The following is a 27,360-nucleotide window of genomic DNA, read 5'->3' as shown; positions in this document are numbered from 1 at the left end:
CTGCTGACCCCCGGCCCGCACACGATAGTAGTTAAATTTGCAACTCACCGCTAATGGAAGTGTCACCATTGATCTCAGCGACCGCGAAAACTATGAATTCGACACTGATATCGGTCATTTTGGATTATTTTTACATGTCTCGGTATCCCCTTCCCCCTCCGGTGACCCTGGACCGTAGCCGAATGGAGTGAATTTGGAATTGAATGCGATCAGAGTTTCACCATTGATTTCAGCGACCGCGAAAACTATGAATTTGACACTAATATCGGTCATTTTCTACAATCCCCCCTCCCCCTGAGACCCTGATTCGAAATTAGAAAAAAAAAAAACTGCTTCGTCTTGATCTGCGGCCTGGACCAAGGTACCCGTGACCAAAATTTGATAACTCTCGGTCCACTCGTGTGGTCCCTAGGCCGCACACAAACAGACAAACACACAAACAAACTCTTTATTTTATTTATATTAGATTGGTACTGCGTCAAGTTTGAGTATTGAATTCCCATGGTTAGTAATTCCCATTCTACCGTAGTTGGGTACACACTGTGAAACGAAACTCACTTTTTCGTTTTGTTTTTTGAGATAGAGAAATGTTCTACATTCACTCTTTTCCTGTTTTGAGACCAAACCACGATAGCGATTGAGTGAGAGTCGTCACGAAGAGTAATTTAGTCAAGTATGTTGTATAATTCGTTAACAGATATTTCCTTGATGTGAACGAGATATAATAAAAATTAATTCTAACTTGTTTCGGGAAAATATTACAGGCAAATTCATGCATCAATCAATGAATATTATCTGGGGGCTAATCAGCACAGATATTAGTATATTACAGATTACTTTTCTGACAAGTAAATATTGCATTTTCATGTACAAATTAGAAATGTATTTATGTGTCGTAGGTAACTTTTGTCAGAAAACAAGTAAGAAAATCAAAAATGTAATACGTTTTGTTACTTATAAAATTTTGACCTTCCTACAGAACGAAAGATTTTATCATTCATTTCTAACATGAGATAAAATGTTGATCATTTTCTGATTCTGAAGGATAGTTCCGTTTCAACTGTAGGGGAGGAAAAAAAAAAAAAAAACTAAAGAGATTAAGCAGACATAATAAACATATTTGGGGATCAACCATACTGAATTTTCTGTTCCTACACGGTGTGCCAAGAAGAGGTGTGTACACGATGGCTCAGTAGCGGCACCCATCTTTAGTGTGAGGGGTCGCTGTTCCGATCCCAGGCGATGTAATTTTGTCGTGAACAACATGGCGTCGTGGTTTGCTCGGGATTGTCCTATTTTTCTTATATCCTTATTTTGTCAGTTCCTTCATAATTATTTACTTATGTAGTGTAAAGGACATAACTGGAAGAAGTCAAACTAAAAATGTCTTTTCACAATATGAATGGATGTCTTAAACAAAATGCGCTTTTTCCTATTTCATTCATAATGGAAATTGAAACTAACCGATTGATGTGACGTTTAAAAACGTGCTTAATATAATCTATCTTTTGTGTTTAAAGAGTAGAATGTCAATTAGTTTTTAAGTGAAGTATTTAATATAATTTAATAAATATCAGCAGATGGTGTTGTAATGTACGTACTGTAATTGTTACAGTATTCATAAGTAGACATGTCCGAACAACTATCCAGTTCAGAATATTGGAGAAATTCACTCAAAAATGAATTGTTAACCTTCTTTCATGTAGGAAATAATAATAGTTTGAAATGAATGAAGCTCTGACACTTAATGTTATGTTAAGCTAACTCGTTTCATTTTCTTTAGAAAAGAAAGCAAGAAGTCCAAATCAGACACTTCTTCAGAGGAAGATATCCATTTGGTGAGATGTTGTTTACAATGGATTTTCTTCCTGGAATGTAGGATGCCTGGTGTCATGAACCGGATTAGTGTTAGTGCAAGGTTTTGTCGCTTGTCGTGTGTTTTCCTTGCAGGTAAGATTTGGATAGTAATATATCTTTCGATTAGTCTGTATAATCTATAATAAATATGTCTACTTCAACATTTCTGCTTTGAAATACTTTAGTATTTGGAAAAAGGGACATTTAGAATTATGTATATTTGTTTTGATGTGTACATCTCTTAAGTTGGCTTTGTTTTGTATAATTTGTGTTCTCAGGGCATATTTTAATTTCAGATTACAATTAAAAATTATTATATGAGATTTTTTAAAGAGTAATATTGTAAAATTCTGCAATACTATTAGAATTAACGGAAAAATCATGTCCAAGCAGGAGACATATACCAATTAGGGATGGCCAATTCCGGAAAGTAAAATCGGAAAAAATCCGGATTTCGGAAAAATTCCGATTTCGGAAAAGTTCCGGATTTTTCCGAATTCCGGACTTTTTTCTAAATTCCGAAATTCGGAAAGTGAAATTTCCGATTCCGGAAAATTTTGGACATCTCTAATATTAATCGATAGATCTCATTAAGGTGAGTAAAATAATGTGGGTAAGTATAAAAGGTCATGTTTTTGTCATAGTTTTTGAGATAATCAAGAAAAATAAATTTTTATGACGCTCAAAAGTATGTCGTTTGCTGCCAATATTAATGGGATTTTTTTTTTACCTGCTAGAAAATGTTCTTAGTTATATCCTGCATATCTAAAAATACATAATTAATTAGCAGATTGTATTTATTGTTGTTTGTATTCTCCTAAGAGAGGCACTCATGCTCCTAACATTGATACAGATACTCATAACAGTTACGTCATACTACTTATAATAGTATAAATATTAACCTAGGTGCATTTGTAGCCTTACATTTGACAAATCTGTGCCTGCTTGAAGAAGCCGGTGCTTACGAGAACGCACCAAAGGCAGCGTCGTAATGACATATGATTTCCAGATTACATTGATGGCAACTCCTGTTTTATGAACTGTTTGATGCATGTAAGTCTCTCACTGAATTAAAGAATTGGGAGATGCTAGATTCGCTTGTGTTTATATAGAAATTTTCCACTTTGTTAAAGCTTTAATTTGTATTTTCAAAAGAATTTCTTTAATTTTCCAGGTAGTGATTTGTTTTTGGATTCTGAAGTCCACAGCTATATTCAGGCCATTCTTAGAGAACTTGTTCGCCGAGAGAAGGAATTTAATTTCGACGAAACAATTCCTGGTCTCTCTTCATTTCGTGATTTGTAAGTGTACTCTCTTTTCTCTCTCTCTGTCTCTCTCTCTCTCTCTCTCTCTCTCTCTCTCTCTCTCTCTCTCTCTCATTCTTTCTTTCTTTCTTTGTTTTTTCATGGAAAATTCTTTGATTTTCAAAATTGATGTAATCCTTCCGCTTTAGTTATCTATCACTATTTTTTATGTACAAGGTCCTTAACTTTGTACATCTCTTTGTGTATATATGTGTGTGTATTTTCGTTTCTGAAGCGTAACTTTGTTAATACTTCCCTTAGCATGACAATTAGTTTACATACACATATGTTTTACCAAAATTTTGGTTGTAAATATGAATATTCGAATAGTATGTGTACTTATCGAGTTTTAGTGTATTCTCTTTTATTTAATTGTCTATTGTCAGTGTTTATTGTTGTTGTAGCAGTTACAGTATCACCATTAATAGTATTAAGAATGCATTAAATTGATTTATTCAGTGAAGTAGCTTTGTAATTTAGACTAAAAGAACTAGAAAACACAAGAACAATTTTTTTCTGGCTTGGTAGGTAATTGAAACCTGGATTCCCACTAGCGTTGTACGTTGTACTACTATTGAATTATGGCCAAAACATCGATCGCATCGCTGGTTGTTCATCGGAATAGTCACGGGGTTTTGTATATGGCTTTCTATAAGTGACCCAAAAATTTATGGCCGTTATTGTAATTTTTGTTAGTTACTCATGAATCTATTTGATCGTAACTTTTGTATTTCTGCAACTGAAGGAATCTGTATTTTGCTTCGCATTATTCATGTGTTTTTTCGTGTTTGTTTGTTGTTTGATACTTCTAAAGTCTCGATTTCATTGTAAATGCAGGTATGTTCAGCTTGTTGAACAGTTCGGAGCTGTCTCTTATGGAGACCCACTATTTGGAATCTTTGTTCTGTTGCCACTTCAACAGAAACACGATATAAACTTGAAGAAATTTGTTTGGAGTGAACAAGCTGCCATTCTTCGAGTTCTCTCAACTCCTGTCAAAGAAGTAAGTATTTGATCGATTCTATTAGCCATAGCGAGCTTGATTCTTTTCTATATTGAGTAGAATTTAATGCCATCCAATATATAAAATCAAGAAATATTGTACGTACAAAATACATATAATTGAAACGTGTGTATATTGTATTCAGCATTGTAAGTATTCTTGGGTAGTTACTTAAGCTTATTTATAGTATATCAGAGGTCGGCCTTTTCTGATTTTCAGTTTCAGTTCTTCTCTATTCAAAGCAATTTAAAACTTCATTTTCGTGATCAATACTTTTCACACCCTGTAGAATCATTTTCCTCACTCCTTTGAAACGCAATGAAAGTTATTCACTGAAAGTTCGAAGTCATTACCTAGGTAAACATTATATTTTTGTTTAATTTTGCTTCTCACTGAGCTACAACATCCCGTTAATTAAAATCAATTTCCACATCATGTACAGAATTATAAGTAAGTATTATAATGTGGAATGACATTGGTAACCGAATATGAAGCAGTGGTGCGTACTAAAATAAGCCCGTAATTTTGAGTTCGGTATCATCAAATCAGCAGCTGAGTATATTTGCCATAGGTCACTTCAGAGCTGAGGGAGAAGTTGAGAGTAGCACACACTGAGATTGGTTGTAAAATATTGATTTTATGTACAATAAATATTTAGTTTTACCCCAAATGATATTTTAGTACTTTTTAAAGAATCAGATTCGGAATGCAGTTATGTTCTATTCGGAATGCAAATAAATAAGTACAAAGTACTTTAGTTGGTCGAGTAAATTATTGATAAACGAAAGCTTATCAAGACAGTCTGAATGTGACTTATGTAACTTCTCACTTATGCATATAAAGTTGTTTTCAGCATTTCTTTTCTGTACTTACAAAAATGAAAACGTGATCCAACTTCAACATTTTCGTTTAACAATATTATAGTCAACGTTTCACTTTTTAGGAATGCTGATTTTTCACCTAAATGAGCAGAGAATACTAAAATTTACTTTTCCACATCTCACTTTGATTTTCTTAAGTATGGAAATGTGAAATAAAAGGATCAGATAATGTAGTTTTCGTTTAAAAATTTAAATATATATATGAAGGGTACATGTGGGAAAACACACACTAAGTCACATTTCGTAAATTTTTCAGGAGAGCTGTTTTAAAGCATGGACAAGCATGCGGGTTCTTCGTTATGTGGGATTTCTTTAATTGTTTCGAAAATGGGATCAAGCAGTTACTTTCGCAGCTTGGACTTAGCGTGTTTTCCCCTGTACCATTCACATATATGTATATATACAGTGCGTTCCACGAATAACACTAAGGCCCGTCTCGTGAAGAAACCAAGGCAGATAGAAACATGAAACCTTTTGTAAGCTTGAAGGGACATAAAAGACAACATTATGCTGATAAGACAAATCCCCCATGAGGGGGCCTAAGAGGGTTACGAGGGGTAACTACGTGTACTTCGACCGTACTTACGGATGACCACCATGATGGATAGAGACACGATAGCAACAAGCAGTTTCCAGAACTTTTCTCTACACGTCATTAGCTTTTAAACGAGGTACCACACGGTGGGGGTTGCTATTTAAAATTTTATAGTTACGCCCCTTAACTTCCTTAGGTCTCCCTCTTGGGGGATTCTCCTTATTAGCATAATGTTGTCTTCTATGTCCTTTCAAGGATACGAAAGATTTCATGTTTCTATCTGCTTTCGTTTCTTCAGGAGATGGACCTTAGTGTTGTGCGTGGAACGTACTTTAAGGATAGCCGCCATGTTGGATAGGGACATGCTAGCGACATGTAGTTCCCAAAATTTGTCTCTACACGTGATTACCTTTCAAACGAGATACCACACGGTGGGGGTTACTATTTAAAATTTTGTAGTTACCCCCCGAAACCCCCTTGAGCGCACCTCATGAGAGGTTCTCCATATCAGCAAAATGTTGTCTTTTATGTCCCTTGAAGGTTACAAAAGTTTTCATGTTTCTAGCTGCCTTGGTTTCTTCAAGAGATGAGCCTTAGTGTTATTCGTGGAACACAATGTGTATATATGAATGGTACAAGGGAAAAACACACTAAGTCCAAGCTGCGAAAGTAACAGCTTGATCCCATTTATATTGTCAAACAAATGTATTGATATTAATTTTTAGTGCATAATGTTGTTTTCTCTTCTTACAGCTTTTGGTTCCTCTCCAAACTTTCCTTGAGCCCTTGGAAACGGACACTAGTTTACTATCGTGTTACGCTCGAAGTCTAGTAAATGGTAAGCTTATGTTTATGCATAACTTCTATAGCATAACCCTTTTAAGATATGGGTTTTTTAGGTGTTTTTGTTGACTTTCAGTCAAGAAGGTACAGCATCATCCCTAATTATCGTAGAATTATGGTTCATGCGTCGTTTTGTTCAGAATAGAGTAGGCTTTCAGACAGTACTACTCACATGTCCCTATCAAGTACCTGAGGAGATTTGTTTGAAGGGAAATCGGAATTTTTCGGCAAAAAAAAAAACCTTCTTCAAAGTTTGGAGCCCCCAGAGCACCCCCGGGTCTACGCACAAACCTGAAAAAAATCTTGAAAAGTACTACGTAGTGTATTAATTTCTTGTGATAAATTAGAATTTTCTGTCTTCAATAGTAAGGGCGGGAAAATTTTTTAACCATGTTGGGAGAGCATCAAAAAACGCCCAAAATTTCCCTAAAATTCACCCTACAAAATTTAAAAATTTCTTGACACGTTCCTAATTATCGTAGGATCACGATTCATGCGCCGTTCTTTTCAGAATAGAGTAGGCTTTTAGACAGTATCATTTATATATCCCTCGGACGTCCTTAAGAAGCGAAAAGTTGAGGAAAATAGGGATTTTTTGTAAAAGAAAATCCCTTTTTCCCCCATTTTGAGGCCCTCTTGCGCGGCCCTAGATAAACATACAGATCTAGAAATCACTTGCAAAGGTATTACTTGTTGTACTAATTACTTGTAACAAGTACCAATCTCCTATCTTCAATACTAAGGGCGGGAAAAATATTTTCTAATGTGGGAAAAGCGCGCAAAGTGCTCCAAATTACAGTAGTAACAAAAAGGATAATATGTAAAAAAAAATCCCTGACACGTCCCTAATTATCGTAGAATGATGGTTCACACGGCGTTTTGTTCAGAATCTTGTAGGCTTTCAGAAAGTACCAGTCAGATGTCCCTATCATGCACCCGAGCGGAGCAATAATCGCGAAAGTGGGATTTCTGGTCAAGAAATATCCCTTTTTTACCCTTAATTCCTCTAAATCCCCCTTCTGTGTTGAGAAGAGATCCGAAAAAATTCATATAAAAACTAAAGGGTCCACTGATTGTTTGTGTAAAACTTCAGAAATCTAGGATAAAAGAGAAGCTCACCAAAAAATGTTGAAGTTAGACCTCACTAAAAAAAGGGAATTTTTAAAGTGATGACGTAATGTCCCCCCCCCCCTTTGTTCCGATGCTCGGAAGCGTATAAACCCTTCAAAGGCTTTCTTCAATACTTCCTCTCTTGTAAAATGAAAAAAAAAAAAAAAAAAAAAAAAAAACGGAACTAAATAGCTTCCTTAGTTCTCTTTTAATCGAATTTTAAAGACACTATCATTTCGTAGTAAAAACTACGATATATCTTAAAAGGGATAATACTTCGTCACCTATAATTATAGTAGTAGCAGTAATATGAGAAGAAGCCAATACATAGGCTGCAAACAGATGTAGATAGTTGGAAGTAGTATTGAGTCATTTCGACAGGTGTCACAAGTTACATCCAAGCCCGTAGCCAGTCCAAAAATGTAGGGGAGGACGGTAGAAGTCAGGGAGAAGGACGATCCAACCATATTATAGTTCATTTGCAAGCCTACCGTGAAAATTTTAGGGGGGGGGGGGGTAGCAAAAATTTAGGGGGCTCGGTACTTCCGTGGATACGGGCCTGGTAACAGCATATTGACTTTTCAATGCATGTCAGGGCAGTTCAAAAATGACATCCATGCTCGAGAGATATGGTGATCTCCGTGCTGTGTGGGAAAGAAATCTTTCTTTTAAGAACATTCATAAGATGTGTCCTGTTTATTGTGAGTATTTGTTGCGTCGCGTAACAGATAACTAAGGTCCGCTTAATTCTCTTTAGAACGCTCAGAAGTTTCTAACAAACACTGCCCCTCATTATGTTGTATAGATTGCGACGGAGACAACAATGAGGAAGTGCAGGAGATGGTTTGATCTCACAGACATGTAACAATGAACAGCACTTTGTCTGCAGTAAGAATGCTTATGAAATAACCTACGCATAATGCATGATTGTTTCCGATTTTTCGAAAAGTGTGTTCAAATCAGGTTCCCGGGACAATAGGTGTATCGTCTCTGTCAGTGCTCCGAGGAAGAAAATATGCTTGGCAGGATAATTACAAGTACATGTTTATCAGCTTCTGAAAGAAAACATGATTCATTGTAACAGGAACACCCCTTGTTATCTCCACTCAAGATATTAAGAAGATCCTCTCCGCAGAAAAAGTTAGGATTACAACGTTCTAGGCTTCTCAAGACATGGTGCTAGTCCATTTCCGGAAGCAAGGTGCAAGATATTAAGGATTTCCTCTCCGCAGAGAAAGTTAGGATTATAACGTTCTAGTCCTCTCAAGACATGGTGCTAGTCCATTTTCTGAAGCAAGGTGTGAGTGTAAATGCAGCATTATAGTATGAAGTACCCTTGCAGCTTCGAGCTGCAATGAATAAATAGTATAGGCCTAGTCTTCTATCACGACGGTAGTAGGCTTTATGTGGCATGATTAACTCGGGTGGCAACTTCAACACTCTTCTTACAGATCCGAGTGATTTTCACTTGTTTGGTACACATAGTTCGCATTGTAGCCTGGATATTTCTCGAATACTAAAATGTGTTAATGAAACACACTACCAAAGCACTAAATATCTAGGTATATTAAGAACACTTGTTACACTTGCTTTGGGCAATGTGTGTTTTATTAATACATGCGAAATATATTGTTGTTGTGTTTAAGTTTAACGTCCCGTTCAGCAGCGAGGCTATATGATACGTGGACCTACTGATTAACGTGGAATCCGAACCACATGAGCTCCCGCCGGGAATCGAACCCGGGTCTCCCACGCCAAAGGCGCGTACGCTAACCGCTTAGCCACGGAGGAGCTCATGCGAAATATATCTAAAGCTATAATGAACAATACACAATATAAAATGTGGTGAACGTGAGGTATACAGCAGCAACTCAAATGCTTTTATGTAATAGTTATTGGGGTGCTGGTACTCCAAATGGGATGTTGGTGGAGGCAATGGTAAATAACAAATATGATTTTCTTATAAATATTTCACGACTTATTTTTATATAACTATTTGTGGCTTATATGCTGACTTTCGTTCGTTTAACTTTACTTTTTGTCTTTCAACATTTTGCAGACAATGTAGTATTACAAAATCTATTCAAGTAAAATATTTGGACGGGTAGTCAGAACTTTCGTTTCGAGTATATAAGTATAAAAGTACATACAGTACAATCGTGAGTAACATTTTTTGTTTTAATTATGTTCGGTGTTAAATACACCTTATTTTGACATAATGCTTTGTTGATAAGATCAGTTACACTCAAATTGGTGTAGTACGTGTGAGTTAATGTATCAATTAAGCATTCTGTAGCAATTCTAACTAGGTAATCAATAATTTTAGTGATTCTAAGATTTTGAAGTTATTTTGGTGAAGTATCATGTTCTAGTGAAATGAGCGAAACTTGGAAACGGACATTAGTTTATTGTCGTGTTAAGCTCGAAGTTTTTTAAGAGTTAATTTTCTGTAAAATTTCTTTGAAGGTATGTTGCGGTCAACATGGTGTCCAGTTCTATACAGGGTAGCAATCCATCATGTAGGCTCCTTTCTGAAACTTGCTGATGATTCATCATTTAGACAAAATCTTAGGAAAAGTGTGGAACAAATTAAAGATACGGTAAGTAATATACATCATACTCGTATTAAATAGTTAGTAATTGAATGTAAATAACACTTACATTATTCAGTATAAAAATCAACTGATCTAATATAATTAGCTTAAAATCTCATACAGGACAGAAATGGATCTAGTCACTGATCTAGTGGCTAGTGCGTGCGTCTTTCGTGCACACAGCCCCAGGTTCGATTACTGGTGGAACATCATTGAACGCACTACGGTAACTTGGATTCCACCTTAAATATATAGCAGCTCCATATCTCATACAGTCTCGGTGCAGAAAAGAGACGCTAAACTTGAAGAAACAAAGGACAGAGAGTATTGCGATTTCTCTTCTGTCAAGTAGTTTTAAGAAAATTCTTAAACCTACAATTTCAAACCTTCGATTAATACGGAAATAACATTAACTGATTTTAAACAATATTTTGTTCATTAAGAAACTTATTCTGATATTTGTGAAGTTAGATAGAAAAGCATTAGTTCCTACATAGGCATGACAAATTGTAATATGAAATCCAAAATTAAACAGCATATCAAAGACTAAGGAAGAAAATCTAAGTATGGCATGTATTTCGATAAAAAGACAATTAGATAATACACGTTTTGTATAAGCCTTCGTCACAGATTAAAAAGAACGTTTGAATTGTTCTTTAGAGACACACTAAAAATCTAAATTTTGAGGTTCTTCACTAATCTCACACCCCTCTTTTTTGAAAATGGAATGAAATGAAATCTTTAAGTTTTACGCCCCACGATTATACCGGTTAGGTTAAAGGAGACGGTGATTATGAGAAATGAATGAAATGGTGGAATGAAAAAAGTGGGAGGAAAGGGAGAACCCCGAGAAAACCCGAGCACGGTGTTTGTCCACCATAACGTCCACACGGCGCGAGCTGGGATCGAACCAGAGACCCCAAGCATCGGAGGTGAACGCTCTACAAGTGAGCCACCGCCCCCCTCTTTTTTTGAATTTTATGGATGATGTAAAGACAAAAAAAAAATATCATAAATATACAAAGTAAGCCAGATAGTATGTACAAAACGCTATTTTATATATGTTAATAATCATTCTCAAGACTTCCTGCATAATGTATAAATTTGTCTGTCCAGCAATTATGACGTCATAAAGTGTACACACAGATTTCTGACCTATAGCAAAAGGTTTAGAAATTGTCAACTAACTAACTCTATGGCCTATGGAACCCCGAGGTTCAATGTCGCGTTCACAGAAGTTCTGTATTGTTTTCTGTCCTTAGTCAACTGGATAGAAGTTTCTGCTTTGCATTCCTGTATCTGCAAGAACCATCTTAATATTGTCCTCCTATCTGCATCTGGGTCCTCCTAATGGTCTTTTTCCGATTAGGTTTCCAATAAAAATTGTGAAAGCATTTCTTCTTTCTTCAATTCCGGCTACATGCCCTGCCCACCTGAGCCTCCCAACTTAATAACTCTAACGATATTAGGTGAACGGTATAAATTGTTATGAGTTCATATAATATTGTTTTTTAGTTATTATCTGGCTCACTTCCTACATTTTGATATTTTTCATTGTATTTAAGTTATTTACGAAATCCAAAAAAAGTGGATCTGAGCGTAGCGAAGGGTCTTAATACAGATAAAGAAAATTTAAACGAAGATTGCAATAACATAGTAAATAAATCAGTTCAGGGAAGCAAAGAAAAAATATTACCTTGATAGTCCTAGATGTTATTGAATTTAAGAGATGTTAAAATTCAGGACAAAGTGAGAAACCCATATTTTTTTGTTTTGACAAAGAAAAAAAAAATCCTGGCCAATATACAGGCATTTAAAGATGGCGCCATTTTTCCCGTGCGAATTTCAGCAAAATATTATAATGCTCTATCTCTGGAACAGTTCAAGATATTTTGTTCTTTTTATTTTATTTGAAGGATAATAATTTACTGATTAAAATGATATCCCCTGTTTGGCATGTTGTAGCCTTCTGATTTTTATTTTCGAAGTATATATATGTATATATACATTTCGAAAATGCCAATCTCCAAAATTTATTTATTTATTTATTTTTACTATCGGTCAGTACTATACAGTAGTACATGCTGTGAAAAGTAGAACTTTCACTTTTGAATTTAAGAAGATTTATAATCTATTCTGCACATTCTGCTTAGAACTGAAATTAGCAATTCAATGAACTAAAAATGTCTATATCTGCATCAGTATCTTCCTTTGATATTGAATGATGCCTTCCTGTTGAACCAATAGGAACTGTGGCACCCATAATTTTTGAAACATCTTATATTGGAAATGAGCACTGATGGTAGTGTTGCTGTCTTTCAGATAGAGATCTATATACAGCTACTGGGGCTTGTGGTAGCATAAATTTCAAGACAATTTCATTTAACTCATAACTGATAGGTATAGCTTCTGCAAGCCACCAGTCACTTCTTGCTATTTAAAGTTCGTACAACGTAAGTTCACTCATCATTGTGAGTCCAAACATGTGACTTTTGAATTTCTTTCACAAGAGTAGTTCGGTTGGACTATTTTTCTATTTCCTGCTGACAGAATTCTTCGACTTCCACTTTGGGAAACAAGATGAGGGCTGTTGATGTGTGTGACTTCACCACTCTTGTAAAATCCTCGGCATTTTGAATTGCAGCTGCAACAGGGCAGCAAAGATTGTGTTTTGTAGGGTGGTGCTTCAGCAGGCCCGCTACATCGTCCCAAAGCCTCTTCCACGACCAGCAGTACTGTATACCGACTCCATTTATACAAGCAACTTCGTCAATTCAAACGGTTGATAACGATTTTGGACTTAATAGGAGAACCATCAGCTATAACAATGATCTTTTCTGCCTGTGATTGCAGGTGTTGAAAAATGTTTGCTTTTTGCTAACAATGCATGTGCTGAGTCATGTCCTCTGTCATCACTATAACTGCGACACTTGTGGTCTTGTTTTGAAAATATCTAAGTCCTTTAAAAATTGAAACTTGTTCATTCCTCCAGTGATACCTTTATACTTTCTGTGACAGAATCACAGACCAGTTCTCAGCAGTCATAGTGAAACACTAAACATAGTTGTTCAGCCTCTACACGTCCCTTCACTTCTGCAATATGTTATTGTTGAAATTTCTTCAGATGTTGGTGCGTTACTGCTTTCCATTTCCCAAGCTCGTCAATGATGGTATCAATGGCAACAGTTTCCTTAATGATTTTATTTTCCTCCCATGTTGCATTGGCAATACTTCTCTAAATGAGTTTATTTTCCTCCCATGTTGCAGATCAGACCGAATGTCTGTAAGACGAGTCCTCCCTTTTACGGACATTCACCACATTCCTGAAACAAACAGGTCTCTCGTTGTACATCACAGACTGTTAACGACTTCACATACCAACAAGGCGTGTGTCATATGTCACGCCTTCGAGTAAATTCGTCAAAGTTGCCACGCAAAGTTCAAAATCGGGACAATATTACACATAAACAAACATCTCTAGGTGTGTGTGGAACCACCCACTTAGGGCGTACTACATCTTTATATATAACGAATGTTCTTTTGTGAGTTATGTATCTTTTCACTTTTACCACTTTTTCTTCTGCAACTGTTACAGTCATAGTGCCTTTCTTGTTGACACTGGCGAGAACAGTCCCATTTATCTTCCAGATATAATAATGATGCAATTTGAACATGTGCTTAATTCACAGAATGACCATAATATGGAACTGATTTTCCAAATTCTCCTGTTGCAGACCTTACATTTCTTATTTTGTCCACCGTGTATTGTGTTGCAAATGGCATGTGATACATAATTTGTATCTTGAAAGAAAGCGGTAAAAAAAAAAAAAGTAGTAAACGAAGAAGAACTGTGTAGAGGAGAGGAGTCGCTAAAAATTAATTTTCTTTTAACGAGGGCGATTACTAAACAACACCTACTAATTGAAATCATGATTATTTTCCAATAAAGTAAAATTCAATAAACTTTCTTGTTATTGTTCGTCCCTCAATGCATACTCATCTCATGGTTAATTATCCCATATCGGACTTCCGAAGAAACTCATCGAAACAACTTATTGACCGTGCCAATAGCGACTACTCTCAGTCATGACTCCGTTTTCTTTCATTCAGAAATAGAAAAGAAAAAGAAGGAAGTAGAAGGGTAAAAGAAGGAGGTAGGAAAAGGGAGGAAAAAGAAAGAAAACAAATAGGGTATTTTAATAAGAAACAGATTACTGGATAATTCCGGAAATATAGTAAGAATCGGGAAAGTCGTTGAAAGATGAATCATTTTAAGCGTTATTAACGACTAATCAATTTTAGAATGCTTCGGAATAGACACATGCTCCTTCATACCACCCCGACCTAGCTCCAGGCACCACGTTCGCGGGGTTGCCCAGACCTAGACCAGGAAAGGAGAAAATCGAAATTATTCTTTGTAATGTTATTCCAAACGATGATTGATAACCATCCAGTATCTGAACTCTGTTCTCTAGGATCGACCACACATATGAATTAGCCAAGAAAAGAAGAAAAAAAAATCAAAGTTATAAACTCAATATAAATTTATGTATTGTATCAATAAGGGTTTCAACTTCCTGGAAAAAGATGTCGTATTTAGGCTCATCCTGCTATTTTCGTTTCACTCCGAGAGCCGATTTAAACCGTTAGTAGCGGTCCTTCATGACCTAGGTTATTTACCTTAACACATATATTAAACATGACACATATATTATAAACGTTAATATGACAAATGACATCACTAAAATTACTTAAATTAAATCTATCATGCATTCACTCGCTCACTCACTCAGGACAGTGTATATATGTTTAAAGGAAACCAACTAACTACAAAGGTACAAATAGTTTATTACATTCATAGTGAAAAGGAAAAAAATTAATTATAAAAAAAAAAATATTAAAAGCACAAGTTCTTGGTTATATATCAATAGAATACATAGGGTTATACTTTAGTAAGTCTCTATACATTTGATCATATTGACAAATGGAAAGAAAAGAAAAAAAAATAATAATTACATATATTATATCTTAGGCATGCTAAAGCGAAATTATAATTTGCGACATACGCAAAGAAGACACTTATTTTACTTTAAAAAAAATTGACAAAGAAAAGGAAAAGAAAAAAAACTTTTGGGTGTAATAGAACTTATGAGTCTCTACTTCACATTGAGCAATAAAATATTAATAATTCCGAGCGTTCAAATCACAAATCGCGCACTACTCGTAGCGTCCAAAATATTTCGCTACATTTAACTTAGTTTGTGTTTATATATATATCTATATATATATATATAACTATTGGTTTATAAAACCATTCATCAACTAGATTTAGTTTGTGACTATTAGCAGTTTATAGCTGCACTCGCATACTGTAACATTTATACCCATCTAGGGATTTTGAAATCACTTTCCGCCAGAGAATGTTTCTCCTCTTAGCCAGTCCATTTCCAAATTTATTAATTGGATAATTTCAAGTTATTTGTTTAACACTGGGACACGTCATGAAACCTTTCCTTAGGATCACTTTTGTATATATGTATATATGGTTCGAATTTAAGACGATCTTCCACAGATGTAAGGAGTATGATGATTTACATTGAGGATAAAAAAAAAAAAAAAACCACTGGTCAAGTCACAGGATACATATGCAGGTGAGAGGGATTAAAGGTACACTTTCCACAATGGTTTTAGGTTGGTAGCTCAGGAATAATATTCATTATGATGTGGGTTACATTTAGACCTGCCGTTTCTTCTTAATACATGCCATTAAATAATGATTACATAGGTTATGATTTACATCAATTCAGAAGAAAGGAAAATTATTTGAGTGCACGGCGGTATTCTTGACAAAAATTTATATTATTATATTCGTCGGAAAACTTACTGGTAAACCATAGCAACCAATACACGTTTGGGGGGACAGACACGAGCGCTTTTACATATATCCATATAATACATTTAATATCATACTTTTACTTTAACATCATATTCACATACTAAGCACATGTACATTTCGACGTATTCATTTATCTATCTATCTATATATATATATATATATATATATATATATATATATATATATATATATATATATATATATATATATATATATATATTCATATTTAATAATCGCGCACACATTTTAAGTAATAACCCCAACAATAATTTCAGAAAAGGTTGCAAACATTGTACAAGAAAACAAATGACTTCCGACATTACATTAAAAAAAAATGATCTTTTTACCTGATACCGCGCGTCTATAAATTTTAACTTTCATATAGTCAATTCGTGCGTAAATAATAAAAAAAACTTTATGAGGCAGGCACGTAACACAGAACATTCCTAAAGATATAAATAGATAAACCAAAATACAATTTCTGGGCCCAGGTTAACTACAAGATAAACGAAAACCAAAACAGAAAGGAAAGTGACCAATGGATTAAAAAAAACTTAGAGGGACGACGGTGAAAGAACGTAATTGAAGTGTCGTCAAATATGAAGTCGTTATTCATTTTGGCAATAGGTCAAAATGTGATGGAGGACCCAATCATTATCTACTCTATCCATGAATTGTGTCTTTCAACATCTCAGCTGGTAATCAGAGTTGTACGTTAAATAAATTGTAAGCGACAAGTTCAAAATCTGGGGGGTTGGGGAGGTTGAAAAATTAAAAAAAACTTGAAGAAATGAAGACAGAGAGAGAGATAGAGAAGAAGGAAGACGAAGAATAGGGGCGCCAAAGACTTAAGTGAGAAATAACTAACGCTACCAAGATAGAAGTCGAATTTCGCTCTTAACAAATCCATAGCCAAAATATTCTTAATATGCCAAAAGGGTGGTCTACTCAAATACGTAGACTCAAGGGGAAACACCTGGTGCCAAGAAGCAAGTCTGTGTCTTGTAAATAATAACTTCACAAGTTATTGCTTGTAAAATTATTATTTAGTAACCGTATCCGGCCCAAACCAACAGGCGAAAGAGAGAAAGGGGGGAGGGCAAGATGTCATTGCCCTAAATTTTGAAATTTCTAAAACAATAAAAAAAATTATCCGACCTCTCCGAAAATTGAGACAGGATCTAGAGGAAAGTACGAAAATTAGACCGAAGGCAATGAAATAAGAGAGACCCTAATTATGGATTTGCCAAAATAATAAAAAAATTAAATAAACTGGATTTTGGATCGGTGATTTCTATTGCCAAACTTCACCGATAGCTCCCCTTCGCAGAATGCGCTAAATTCTGAGGCATCGATTAATTTCCATCACTATCTAGTTTGAAAACTGAGAAAAGAAAACGAAAATATTCAAGGGGGGAGGGGTCGATGCCCGGGTACGGTAATAAATTTCAATAACTAATTGTTTGGTTTCCGTAACCCTGTCAGAGCTGTCGCCTTCATGAATACTGTAAGCTAGCCCGAGTAGGTAACGTGAAGGAAAGAAAAAAAATCTCACGGAGCAGGATATTCTATTTTAAAACCGACCGAAAAATATAATGCACTACAGCCCCGATGTGTAACAACTATTGTGTTTACATAATTGATTAGTAAATATGTCCAGTCAGCGATTATATGATGTTACAGATATTATTAAACGAGATTATTATGAACGAATACGACTGCAATAACAAATTAAGCTATTAAGCACTAACATAGTCCGGCAATATCTCACCCACATGTTCGCAGGATGCTCCGGTGTAGGGGCCAGAACCCGAGATGTTGCTAGCTATACATAATCCTTAAATATATATATCTATTCTTTTTACCGAAACGTGACTAATCATAAACTGGGCTTATATATATATCTATATATATATGTATATGTGGGTGTCCTCTCATTCATTTCGTTTCACAATATATTCATACTATCATTTTATTCTTTTATTACGACGTCGTATTTCATAAACACCCTATTTCTTTAATTACACCCAGACTATATGCACACTTCGTCATATACTTCTAAATCTATAAATCATTGCCAACATTTCATGTTCCGGCCACCACACAAAACATCCCTCGAACTCAAGACTTCCTTACCACGCAAACAATACTATGTTATACTTCGTAGCTTCATGTAAAAAAAAAAAAAAAAAATGTATGTGTGTTCACAGAAAGTAGAGTTCTCCGCGATATTATTCAATTTTATAAAATTCTGACAACAATGAAATTATTCTGCAGCCACGGAGGAAAAAAAAGAAATGAACATTTAATATAATTTCAAAGCGAAAAACTAGCATCATATCGCCCGACTTCTGTTAAGAATTTACGTATTGTCTATTTACTTAAATATTTCGATTTCTAGACTAAGTAGAATGTTGTAATTTTCAGAAAATATTAATTTTGGATCACTTAACCTAACTATATGTGCATTTGGGCTGGGAATTATATTTACTAGGTTTTATTTAAAAAAGAAAGGTCAATTTCTTGGAAACTAAATCACTAAGAACATCGACATAAGAATGACGGTTAGTACTGACTTTTGACACTAGGGGGCTAGCGACGATATGATCAACCTTTGAACCACCGAATGTGACCTTGTACACGGAAATTTTGATACTATGACACTCTCATTTTCTGATATTACTATAGATCGAATATGTTGCGTTTAGCTATTGATCGAATGCGAATGATACACTGTCCATACTTCATTATTTCACACACTCTTCCATCACTTAACTACGATTGCTACTACTGATACTACATTACGAACACATACATGCCACATCCATAACTACAAACTACATTAATACATGTTATAATACATATTAATCATCACTACTTACTCACATAAACAACATTCAGATTTCACCATTTTCTTTAAAATCGGCTCTATCGTTTACGAAAGGAAAGGGAAAGAAAGGAACAGGGCCAATTGGCCCTTGTATTCACTAAATCACATTCTTAAACTGTTTAGTTAATACCCAAACTATTTATTGAGAAATATATGCCCCTTTCCTGAAGGGAAAAGAACCTTATGACAACTATACTTTCAACCCATCCCTGCTGGAAGCCGTACCCCCAAGTTGGGAGTAGACAGGAGCCCTCTTGAACTTTACACGTGCATTATGATCAGTATCCTAACTACAACGAAATTAAATACCGCCATGTTACTACTAAATAAGTACAAAAAGAAATCACATTCACTACATACACGAACACAAACGGCAGTGGGGCAGGCCTTACGTAACTCTAAAAGGAACAATTTTTAGGATAAAAATATTTTAAGGGAGAAAACACTAATCTTCCGAAACTGTCTGTGGATATTTAAGAACAACTAGCAAACTGATGCACTTCATAGAACCTGTCCATCACTAATGATATCGGCAAAACATGGCGTCACTGAATTACACTTCCTATTTTAGCTCTACAGTCCGGTTTTTTACTATGAAATTTAGTCAATTATGGCTCCGTGGCTTCCTGGATGATATTTATTCAATCATTACACTAGTTTTACCTTCTTAATGCAGCTTTTCTAGCTAATTTCTACTTTCCAGAACTGGGAAAATCTGGGTCCTCTGTCTTCGGCAAAATTCTAGGCATGAGTCGTAGTAATCGCGCTCTAACATCATAGCGTGGGTGAATCCTCCAATCAAAACAAAGCATTTTTGGCGGTGGGGCTTTGAAACGAATAAAATTTGGTAAAATCTGGATTAAACTAGATTTCAGAAGGACCTAGATATCTAAAAGAGAGGTGAAGGGTGGTCCTGAAAATTCTGTCGAATTTTAGATTGGTTATTTATTGGAAAAGTTCCGTCCAATGGTGGACCTATATTTTCAGATCGCACTGACACCGTAAGAATTGTAATAATCCATTTACATATCCATATACAAGACTTATAACTAATTTAATATATAAATAAAGATATTGATTCCCAAAACTATGATTCCTAATGAATATTTTACAGCTTTCCATGTTAATTTGAAATAGAATAACAAACAAAATTACGAATTATATGAACAGCCAGAAATTTTTTGTTAAACGTCAAGTACAGTCGGTGCAAAAAATTTCGGGCACCCTCCTATTAAAAACATCATCACATTAGACTGTAATGGCATATTACAATCTTTGAAAGGGACTCCGCGTTAATTGTTAGGACTTACACCTTTTAACTGATGTTTGATATAAATTCCCGGCAAATGGCACAAGCTTCTTTTGGCTCATTTTCTTCTAAAGATGGAATTTCTCTTTTGAAGAAGAGTTTGGTGTTTTAATTTGGTGTACTCACCCACAGTTGCAGTCTTGGCGCATGCTAACCACTAGATCAGCAGGGAGGGGCCTTATTCTTATTTTCTTTGAAAAACACGAGAGTTAGGTCTCTGACGGTATTATTGGATGGAGACGCTTAGTATTTTAGTTAAATATAAATATACTTGCTTATGAATTAATCCTTCTACTTTGTTTGAAGATAGGAAACCCTGGTTAGTTTCTTAAAAATAACACCCCGACGTGTATCTGTTGTGACTAAGACAAGTGAAATTTGCATAGTCGGAAAAACATTTCTTTATTTTTTTTTTCTGTTCAAGGCTGACCTTTAATTCCGATTTTAAACGGTATTTATTATATTCTTGCATTGTCCAACGATTTAGAAATTTGATTGTACAGAAATCGGGAATCCAAGCCTGCATGGGATAATTTTGGAACTGGGGGGCCAAAATCAGGCAGAAAGCACCATGTTTACAGGAGAAATGAGTTGGTGTTACGTAAGGGTAATTACTAACCTAAACTAAACTAAACTAACCTAACCTGGCCTAAACCATCAAAAACACAGAAAATATACGAAGAAACTACGAATTTTAAGCAAAGAATTCTGTCCCCCAAATCCAATAATTCTAACCTAACCTAACCGAAACCCTCAAAAAATACAGAAAATATAGCAAGGAAGCACGAAATTTAAGCAAAATATTCTGGCTCCCCAAATCCAAAAATATGCCGCCTGCACAATATAATATTTCACACAAAATTTACCACAATGCCAAGTTTGATCCCAAGCGGATGAGTTCTGTTTTTTAATTTTTATTTTTATTTATTTATTTATTTTTTTTAAATATATATGAGCAAAATTTGATCGCCTGTTACTCGGAAACTAAAAGTCCCACACGCTTATATATCAGATCAAGATCTACCATCGTGTCAAATTTGATCCTGATGGGATGATTCACATATAGCTTATATGGGTTTTTGCTTTCGATATTATGACGCTAAATTTTACCGCCCATAACTCTGGAACCAAAAGGCTTCACAACATAATATTTCATACACTTATATAGTAGACTTTATATGCTACTAAGTCTGATTCCGATCGGACGAGTTCGGTATATAGGTTTTGGCGTAAGAAAATATGACGCAAAATTTGACAGTTCATAACTCTGGAATCGTAAGCTTGCAGAACATATTATTTCATACTCTTATACTGCAGGCTGAGGTGTAAAACCACATCAAATTTGATCCCGATCAGCTGATTTACATATATATGTGTTTTTGTTTGCGAAAATATGGCGCAAAATTTAGCCACTCATAACTCGAGAACCAAAAGTTTGCACAACATAATATTTCACATGCTTTCTTTCCTCTTTTGTTTCTTTCTTTCTTTCTTTCTTTCCTTTCTTTTTTTAAGCAGTTCGAGGTAAACACTAAAAAAACTGTTCGATACAAATTATAAGTACCGACGTAACTTAAATAGTTCTGATTATTATAAATAATTGTATCGCTTAAACTGTCCTGTAGCTCAAAACCATTGAATATGATATATTTCTTCTTATACTGGATTTTATCATCGGTTTTCGTACTTTCCTTAAAGGTTATAGGCTTTATGCAAAATGTTTTGACGTATGATTAGCATCATACTAAAGGCCTGACTACTACAGGAAACATATGTTACTCGAACTCTTTAGTATGGCACTAATCATGAGTTAGAATGACTCTGCATAAGACCCTATAAGTTTGTAAAACTATAGATTTGTCTTATAAATATTTTCATCATCCATTAGTAAGACATATTGAACTGAAATCAATATGTTATCTCTTTACCTCCTCCTAGAATGTGTGCAATTATGTTCAAACAACTGCATTTTAAAAATTTACTACAATTCTGCCTGTTACTTGGGCTGGAAGTTACTATCAAATAGTAAATTGAATTATGAATATTTAATGGTTTTAAAATTGTTTCTTCTTTTCTATTAATGTTATGTTGTTTTTTTACTAAAAACAGTCTAGAATTGTCTCAATTGTGTGAAGTGAAGTATCCGTATTATAACGATTTTCCGGAAATTTTAAATCGAAATGATCTGATAATTTTTAGATAAGAGCAAATTTTAAGTTCTTTTAGACCTTCGGTTATATAGTTAATTACAAGATATCATAGGATTCTTTGACATTACTAACACGATGCAAAAAAAAAAAAAAAAAATCTTATTAAAGTATTTTTCGTTAACAGGATTTTTCAAAAGAGTAAATTAGTTTCTAGTTTACCTCATTCGGCTCGTTGACAAAAATATTTCTTTCTGTTGCAAAGAATTAATACAGGTAAAAGACTAATTATGTGTGTTTCCACAAATTGAGCATCCTTTAAAATATGTACTTTTTAAAACATAAAACTAATGTAAGCAATATAAGCTGAATAACAACTAAAAGTATTAATTTTCTGTATTCAATAATTTCATTCTTATTTTATTTATTTTTTATTAATATTATCTATGTTAAGTGTGACTAGACTTGACTGGGTCGTCACGAGACCTTCTCTGGTGAACTTTGCAACAGATTCACCATTATTGAAGAGGTTATAAGTAGCCTTTTGATATGAAACTAACATTAGGTGCACATATCATTGAACTATGTTTAATAGATTATATCAATACCTGCTGTTGTTGATGAAGTTCAGCATCGAGGATTTTCACTATCGAGACGTGGACTAGTGTACAAATTTCAATTGCCTCCCATTGGGAATCGAAGCCGGGACCCCCTGCACCAAAGGCGGGTGCGGGCTAGCCAGTACAGACCAGCAGGAAGGGCTATATCTATTTATAGCATTGACAGAATTGTTTCGAAATTTTATACCATTTTAATTTTATTTTTATTCATTACACTGGTATACAATAAATAAATAAATAAAGTTTCTTTCGCAAAAACAAAACGAACTGTTCCTGGAAGATAGGCCCTGAATCCAGATCAAATAGTAGAATTTCTCCATCGGCCTCAGTTTTCATGTGAAAGTGTTTTTTGTGCATGCCTATGGCAGCTTACGTATTATATGTATTTGCATAAAGACATGGTATCGCAACAATAGTTTCTTACATATATTTTTTTTAAAATCTGTATTAGTGCACAAAGGAATCAAAAGAAATAGCATCATAGAAGTAAGTAAAAATTAAGAAACTTACCTAAAAATGTTTTCTACCCGATTTCCTGCGAAACTTTGCCTCAGGAAAGTCCCGTCGTAAGGTCCAGCAATAGTTAGACAACTTTGTTACACTCCACTTCCATTGATAACGCTTTTCCATTTGAGAAATATCCTAGTGGAAACGTTTACCATCTTCGTCACTAATGGCACCAAGGTTATCCGGGAAGAAGTCCAAATGGTCGTTCAGGAAATGCAGTTTAACTGACATTTACATTCTATACGGTAATATATCTCACTAGTTCATGTACAATATAGCCATAATTCTCTGCCTTATGGTTGCGTAAAAAGTTGTTGCACACACTTACAAAGGACAGCCATGCCATTTTCTCAACATCACTCTACAAGTCAACAAACAAAATTCTCATCATTCATTAATTCCCTAATTTGCGGTCCTACAAATATTCCATCCTTTATTTTAGCATCACTGTTCTTTGGGAACTTCTGTTGCAAGTACATGAATGCACATGATGTTTGGTCCATTCCTTTCACAAAGTTTTTGATAAGTCCTAATTTAGTGTGCAGTGGAGGTAAATACACATTTTTAGGGTCAACAAGAAGAGTGTTCGCCACATTTTTATGTCCAGGCAGCAGTTCGTTTCATGGAGGCCATTTTTTCCACAATAGTGATTTTTTCTGTCCGTGCTATCCCACTCGCATAGAAGGCAGCAGTACTTTATGTACCCCAGCTGCATGCCAAGCAGAATAGCAATTACCTTTAGATCTTCACAGATATTCCATTTGTATTTGTCATATTGGATAAAAGTGAGGAGCAGTTTAAAAGTCTCATAAGTCTTCTTAAGCATGTCACAAGAAAACTGAGCCCCATAGACAAAAACTGATTTCGTTTTCGAATTTAGCACTCTCGACTTAGCTTAGAACACTATTCAGATTCCTTGTGACAGAAACCTTGTTGACCAATGTTATCAGTGTTGTTTAAAAACTCTAATTGTTCGTAATAATTTTCTTATGTTTATAATTTTATCCGTTAAATTTTACATAGCTTTCGCAGTTCAAGACAATTCTTTCTTATTGCATAGTATTGAAAATTGCCATTTTGAACTTTAATTTCAACCGTTGCTTTTTTTCGATATTAATCTGTTAACTTTACTAATTATTTTTTCAGTCATAATTTTTAACTTTAATCCGTTAAATATTTCATTAATATTTCCAACTATGCATACACGGCAGCTCGGGATCTATCACTATGTAAAATTTGATCCCAATTTTATCATTTACATGTATAGAGGTTTTTGTTTTTGAAAATATAATGCCCAAGCATAATTATGGAATCGTAACACTGCACAACATATTTCATACGATTATATAGCAAGTCAATGTCTACCAGCATGGCAAATGTGATTTCGATCGGATGATTTACGCACACACACACACACACACATGTATATCTATATCTGTCTATCTATATCTATCAATATATATATATATATATATATATATATATATATATATATATATATATATATATATATATATATATATATATATATATATGGATTTTTGTTTTTGAAAGTATGATGCAAAATTTGACCGGCCATAACTCGGGAACCCGGCCTGCATAACATAATACTTCACACACGTCTATAGCAGGTCAAGGTCAACCATACCAAGGTTAATTTAGATCTATCAGTTCGGTTGTACTCCTACGATATATAACGTCCTTGGTTTTCAGAAAAAAGTCAAATTAAGAACGAGAATTAAACAGAATGATCACTGGAGTTAAATTAAGCAGTTTTTCACGTATCGATTGTTAATCTTATTACGTTTGCATTTACTTTATGGTAAATGTTCTGTTTGTATTTAGTACTATAATGTTAATTCCCAAGTCTGTAGTACATTTTTTGTGTTAACAGTGTTCTGTACTGAAGTATTTAGGTGAATCAGGAGAAACCCATAAATTTATTTGTATGATATTCTTGTGATTTAGATTATTGTACATTCTCAAACATCCTATGATTTCTTTTTAGACGCTGCGAGAGCTTCTGCTGAATTACAATCCACAGGAAATAACTTGAAAATATTGAATACCTGCAACAGGGGGAAAAGTTGACGTGCTGGCTTATAAAGAAGGCAGAGCCTGTTTTAAGCTTTAAATCCAGAAAAACAAGTTCGCAAATGTTAATTTTATTCTATCCACACAGAAATAAATACTACCATTGTTTCGAACTGTTGTTCTCTTATATTTGTCACATGATAAATGTCTATTATGATTTTATAAATAAAAGTCTTTTTCTAAGAAATGTGTAATAATTTATTGAAACAAATAAAATTAGTTATCGCGCTGCTTAAAATGATCTCTCGATTTAATTTGTTATAAGCCTGTAGCTTCTGTTACAACTGGAGGACATTCCGTTCAAAGATTATTTAAGCAACGTGAATGAATAGTGTATTTTTTACATAATATTGTGAGGTAATATTTATGTATACATAACTCCAAAAGTGCGTTATTGCCTGCAATTTTCCCTTTCCTGCAATAGTAGACAACCCAAAAAACAGGGTCCATACATCACGAGCTCGACAACTAGCGTGAGTGTACCTAGCAATTCAAAAGAAAAAGTCGAAACTAGTCAACATAAAATGCGTCGTGTACCACGCTGACAACGCCAGACCGCTTTTATTTTTAACGAAACTTCAGAAGTTGCCGGAACCTAGCTGTGAGGCTTTAATGTATCTGTCGTATACACCGGGCCTTGCTTTGTCAGACTATGGTTTCGGTCTCTGAGCAATTCTCTGAATGGTGTTAAGTTAGTGCGAAACGAAGCTGATAAAAAAACATGTGCCATTTCTATTTTTTTCTTTTACCGGAAACAAAAGCGACAGAATATTGGTGATTCCAGAACAATTTCAGAAGGTCCTAACAATATGGTGCTAATGTGATTTCATAATATTATTTTTCAATGACAAGTAATGCCTTCTAATTTGATCTTAAGTATTCAATAGCGGTACTTGTTTAAAACCTGCTTGATGATTCTAACTTACATATATTTGATGTTACTTTTATTTTTCTAAGACATACAGGGCCATATTTGTTACTGTGTTACATTTATTAATTAATTAGTTAATATATTGGGATTTAATATCCCTTTCCAGCACTATTTTTTTAATATAAGAGGAACTTCAAATTGCACTACGAAATAGTATTCGAGTTTTAATTCAAGTTAAGCACCGTCCTTCCGTGGAAATCGATATTAAACATGGTCATTATAATAGCAACAATGTAAATATTTCTTTATTTATTTCTACAAAATTTATGATGTTGGCAAAACAAATATACTATTCTATTTGAATCGCTGGTTTGAGAAACGTCATAAGTCAGTAATGTCAATAGTGCCGTAAGCCAATGATTTGTGACGTTTCTCAACTCAGGGACAATTCATGCAGGTCGATATTGATGAACTATTAGCGTGACTTCTGACATATCACAATCTAACGGTGTAGCTATCCTTCTAAAATCAAAGCTGCACGTAATCTTATTTTCGGCATATGACTGATTTATGACGTTTCTCAAATCAGCGATTCATTTGTTAAGAAAGCAATGAGAAATGATTTATGTTGCGACTCAGAGGATAATAGTTGATCAATTAAAGTTTAGCATCCATTTCAGCAGCGAAGTTATTTGAGACGTGAACTCGCAACTGAACGTGGATCCGAACTACATGAGCTCGTACCGAGAAATTGAACCCTGATGACTCGCGCTTGAGAGGATAATAGAATAGTGAACACACTTAATACCCTGTTTTCAGCTATGGTATTTTACATGTACAGTCCGCAGCAAAAAACCTGCAACATGAACGTGGAAGTTTATTGTGAAACGACGAAGTCT

At 34.7% G+C, this 27,360-nt stretch overlaps 1 protein-coding gene across 3 annotated transcripts in view; it reads left to right on the top strand.

Annotated features, from left to right (window-relative positions):
- Positions 1 to 25,777, top strand: part of LOC145662615 (RNA polymerase II-associated protein 1) — a 208,192-nt gene extending 182,415 nt beyond the window's left edge. For all 3 annotated transcript variants that reach the window (XM_081728348.1, XM_081728347.1, XM_081728346.1), the window contains exons 22-27: positions 1,784 to 1,950; positions 3,032 to 3,158; positions 3,999 to 4,164; positions 6,334 to 6,418; positions 10,000 to 10,133; positions 25,505 to 25,777. In XM_081728348.1, coding sequence (XP_081584474.1) covers positions 1,784 to 1,950; positions 3,032 to 3,158; positions 3,999 to 4,164; positions 6,334 to 6,418; positions 10,000 to 10,133; positions 25,505 to 25,552 — 727 coding nt within the window. In that variant the 3' untranslated portion in view covers positions 25,553 to 25,777. The remainder of the gene's footprint in view (positions 1 to 1,783; positions 1,951 to 3,031; positions 3,159 to 3,998; positions 4,165 to 6,333; positions 6,419 to 9,999; positions 10,134 to 25,504) is intronic.
- Positions 25,778 to 27,360: the final 1,583 nt, after the last annotated feature.

The sequence above is a fragment of the Thermobia domestica genome, chromosome 10, assembly GCF_964235325.1.
Source record: "Thermobia domestica chromosome 10, izTheDome1.hap1.1, whole genome shotgun sequence".
NCBI lineage: Eukaryota > Metazoa > Arthropoda > Insecta > Zygentoma > Lepismatidae > Thermobia > Thermobia domestica.
This window is presented reverse-complemented; position numbering and strand designations above follow the sequence as displayed.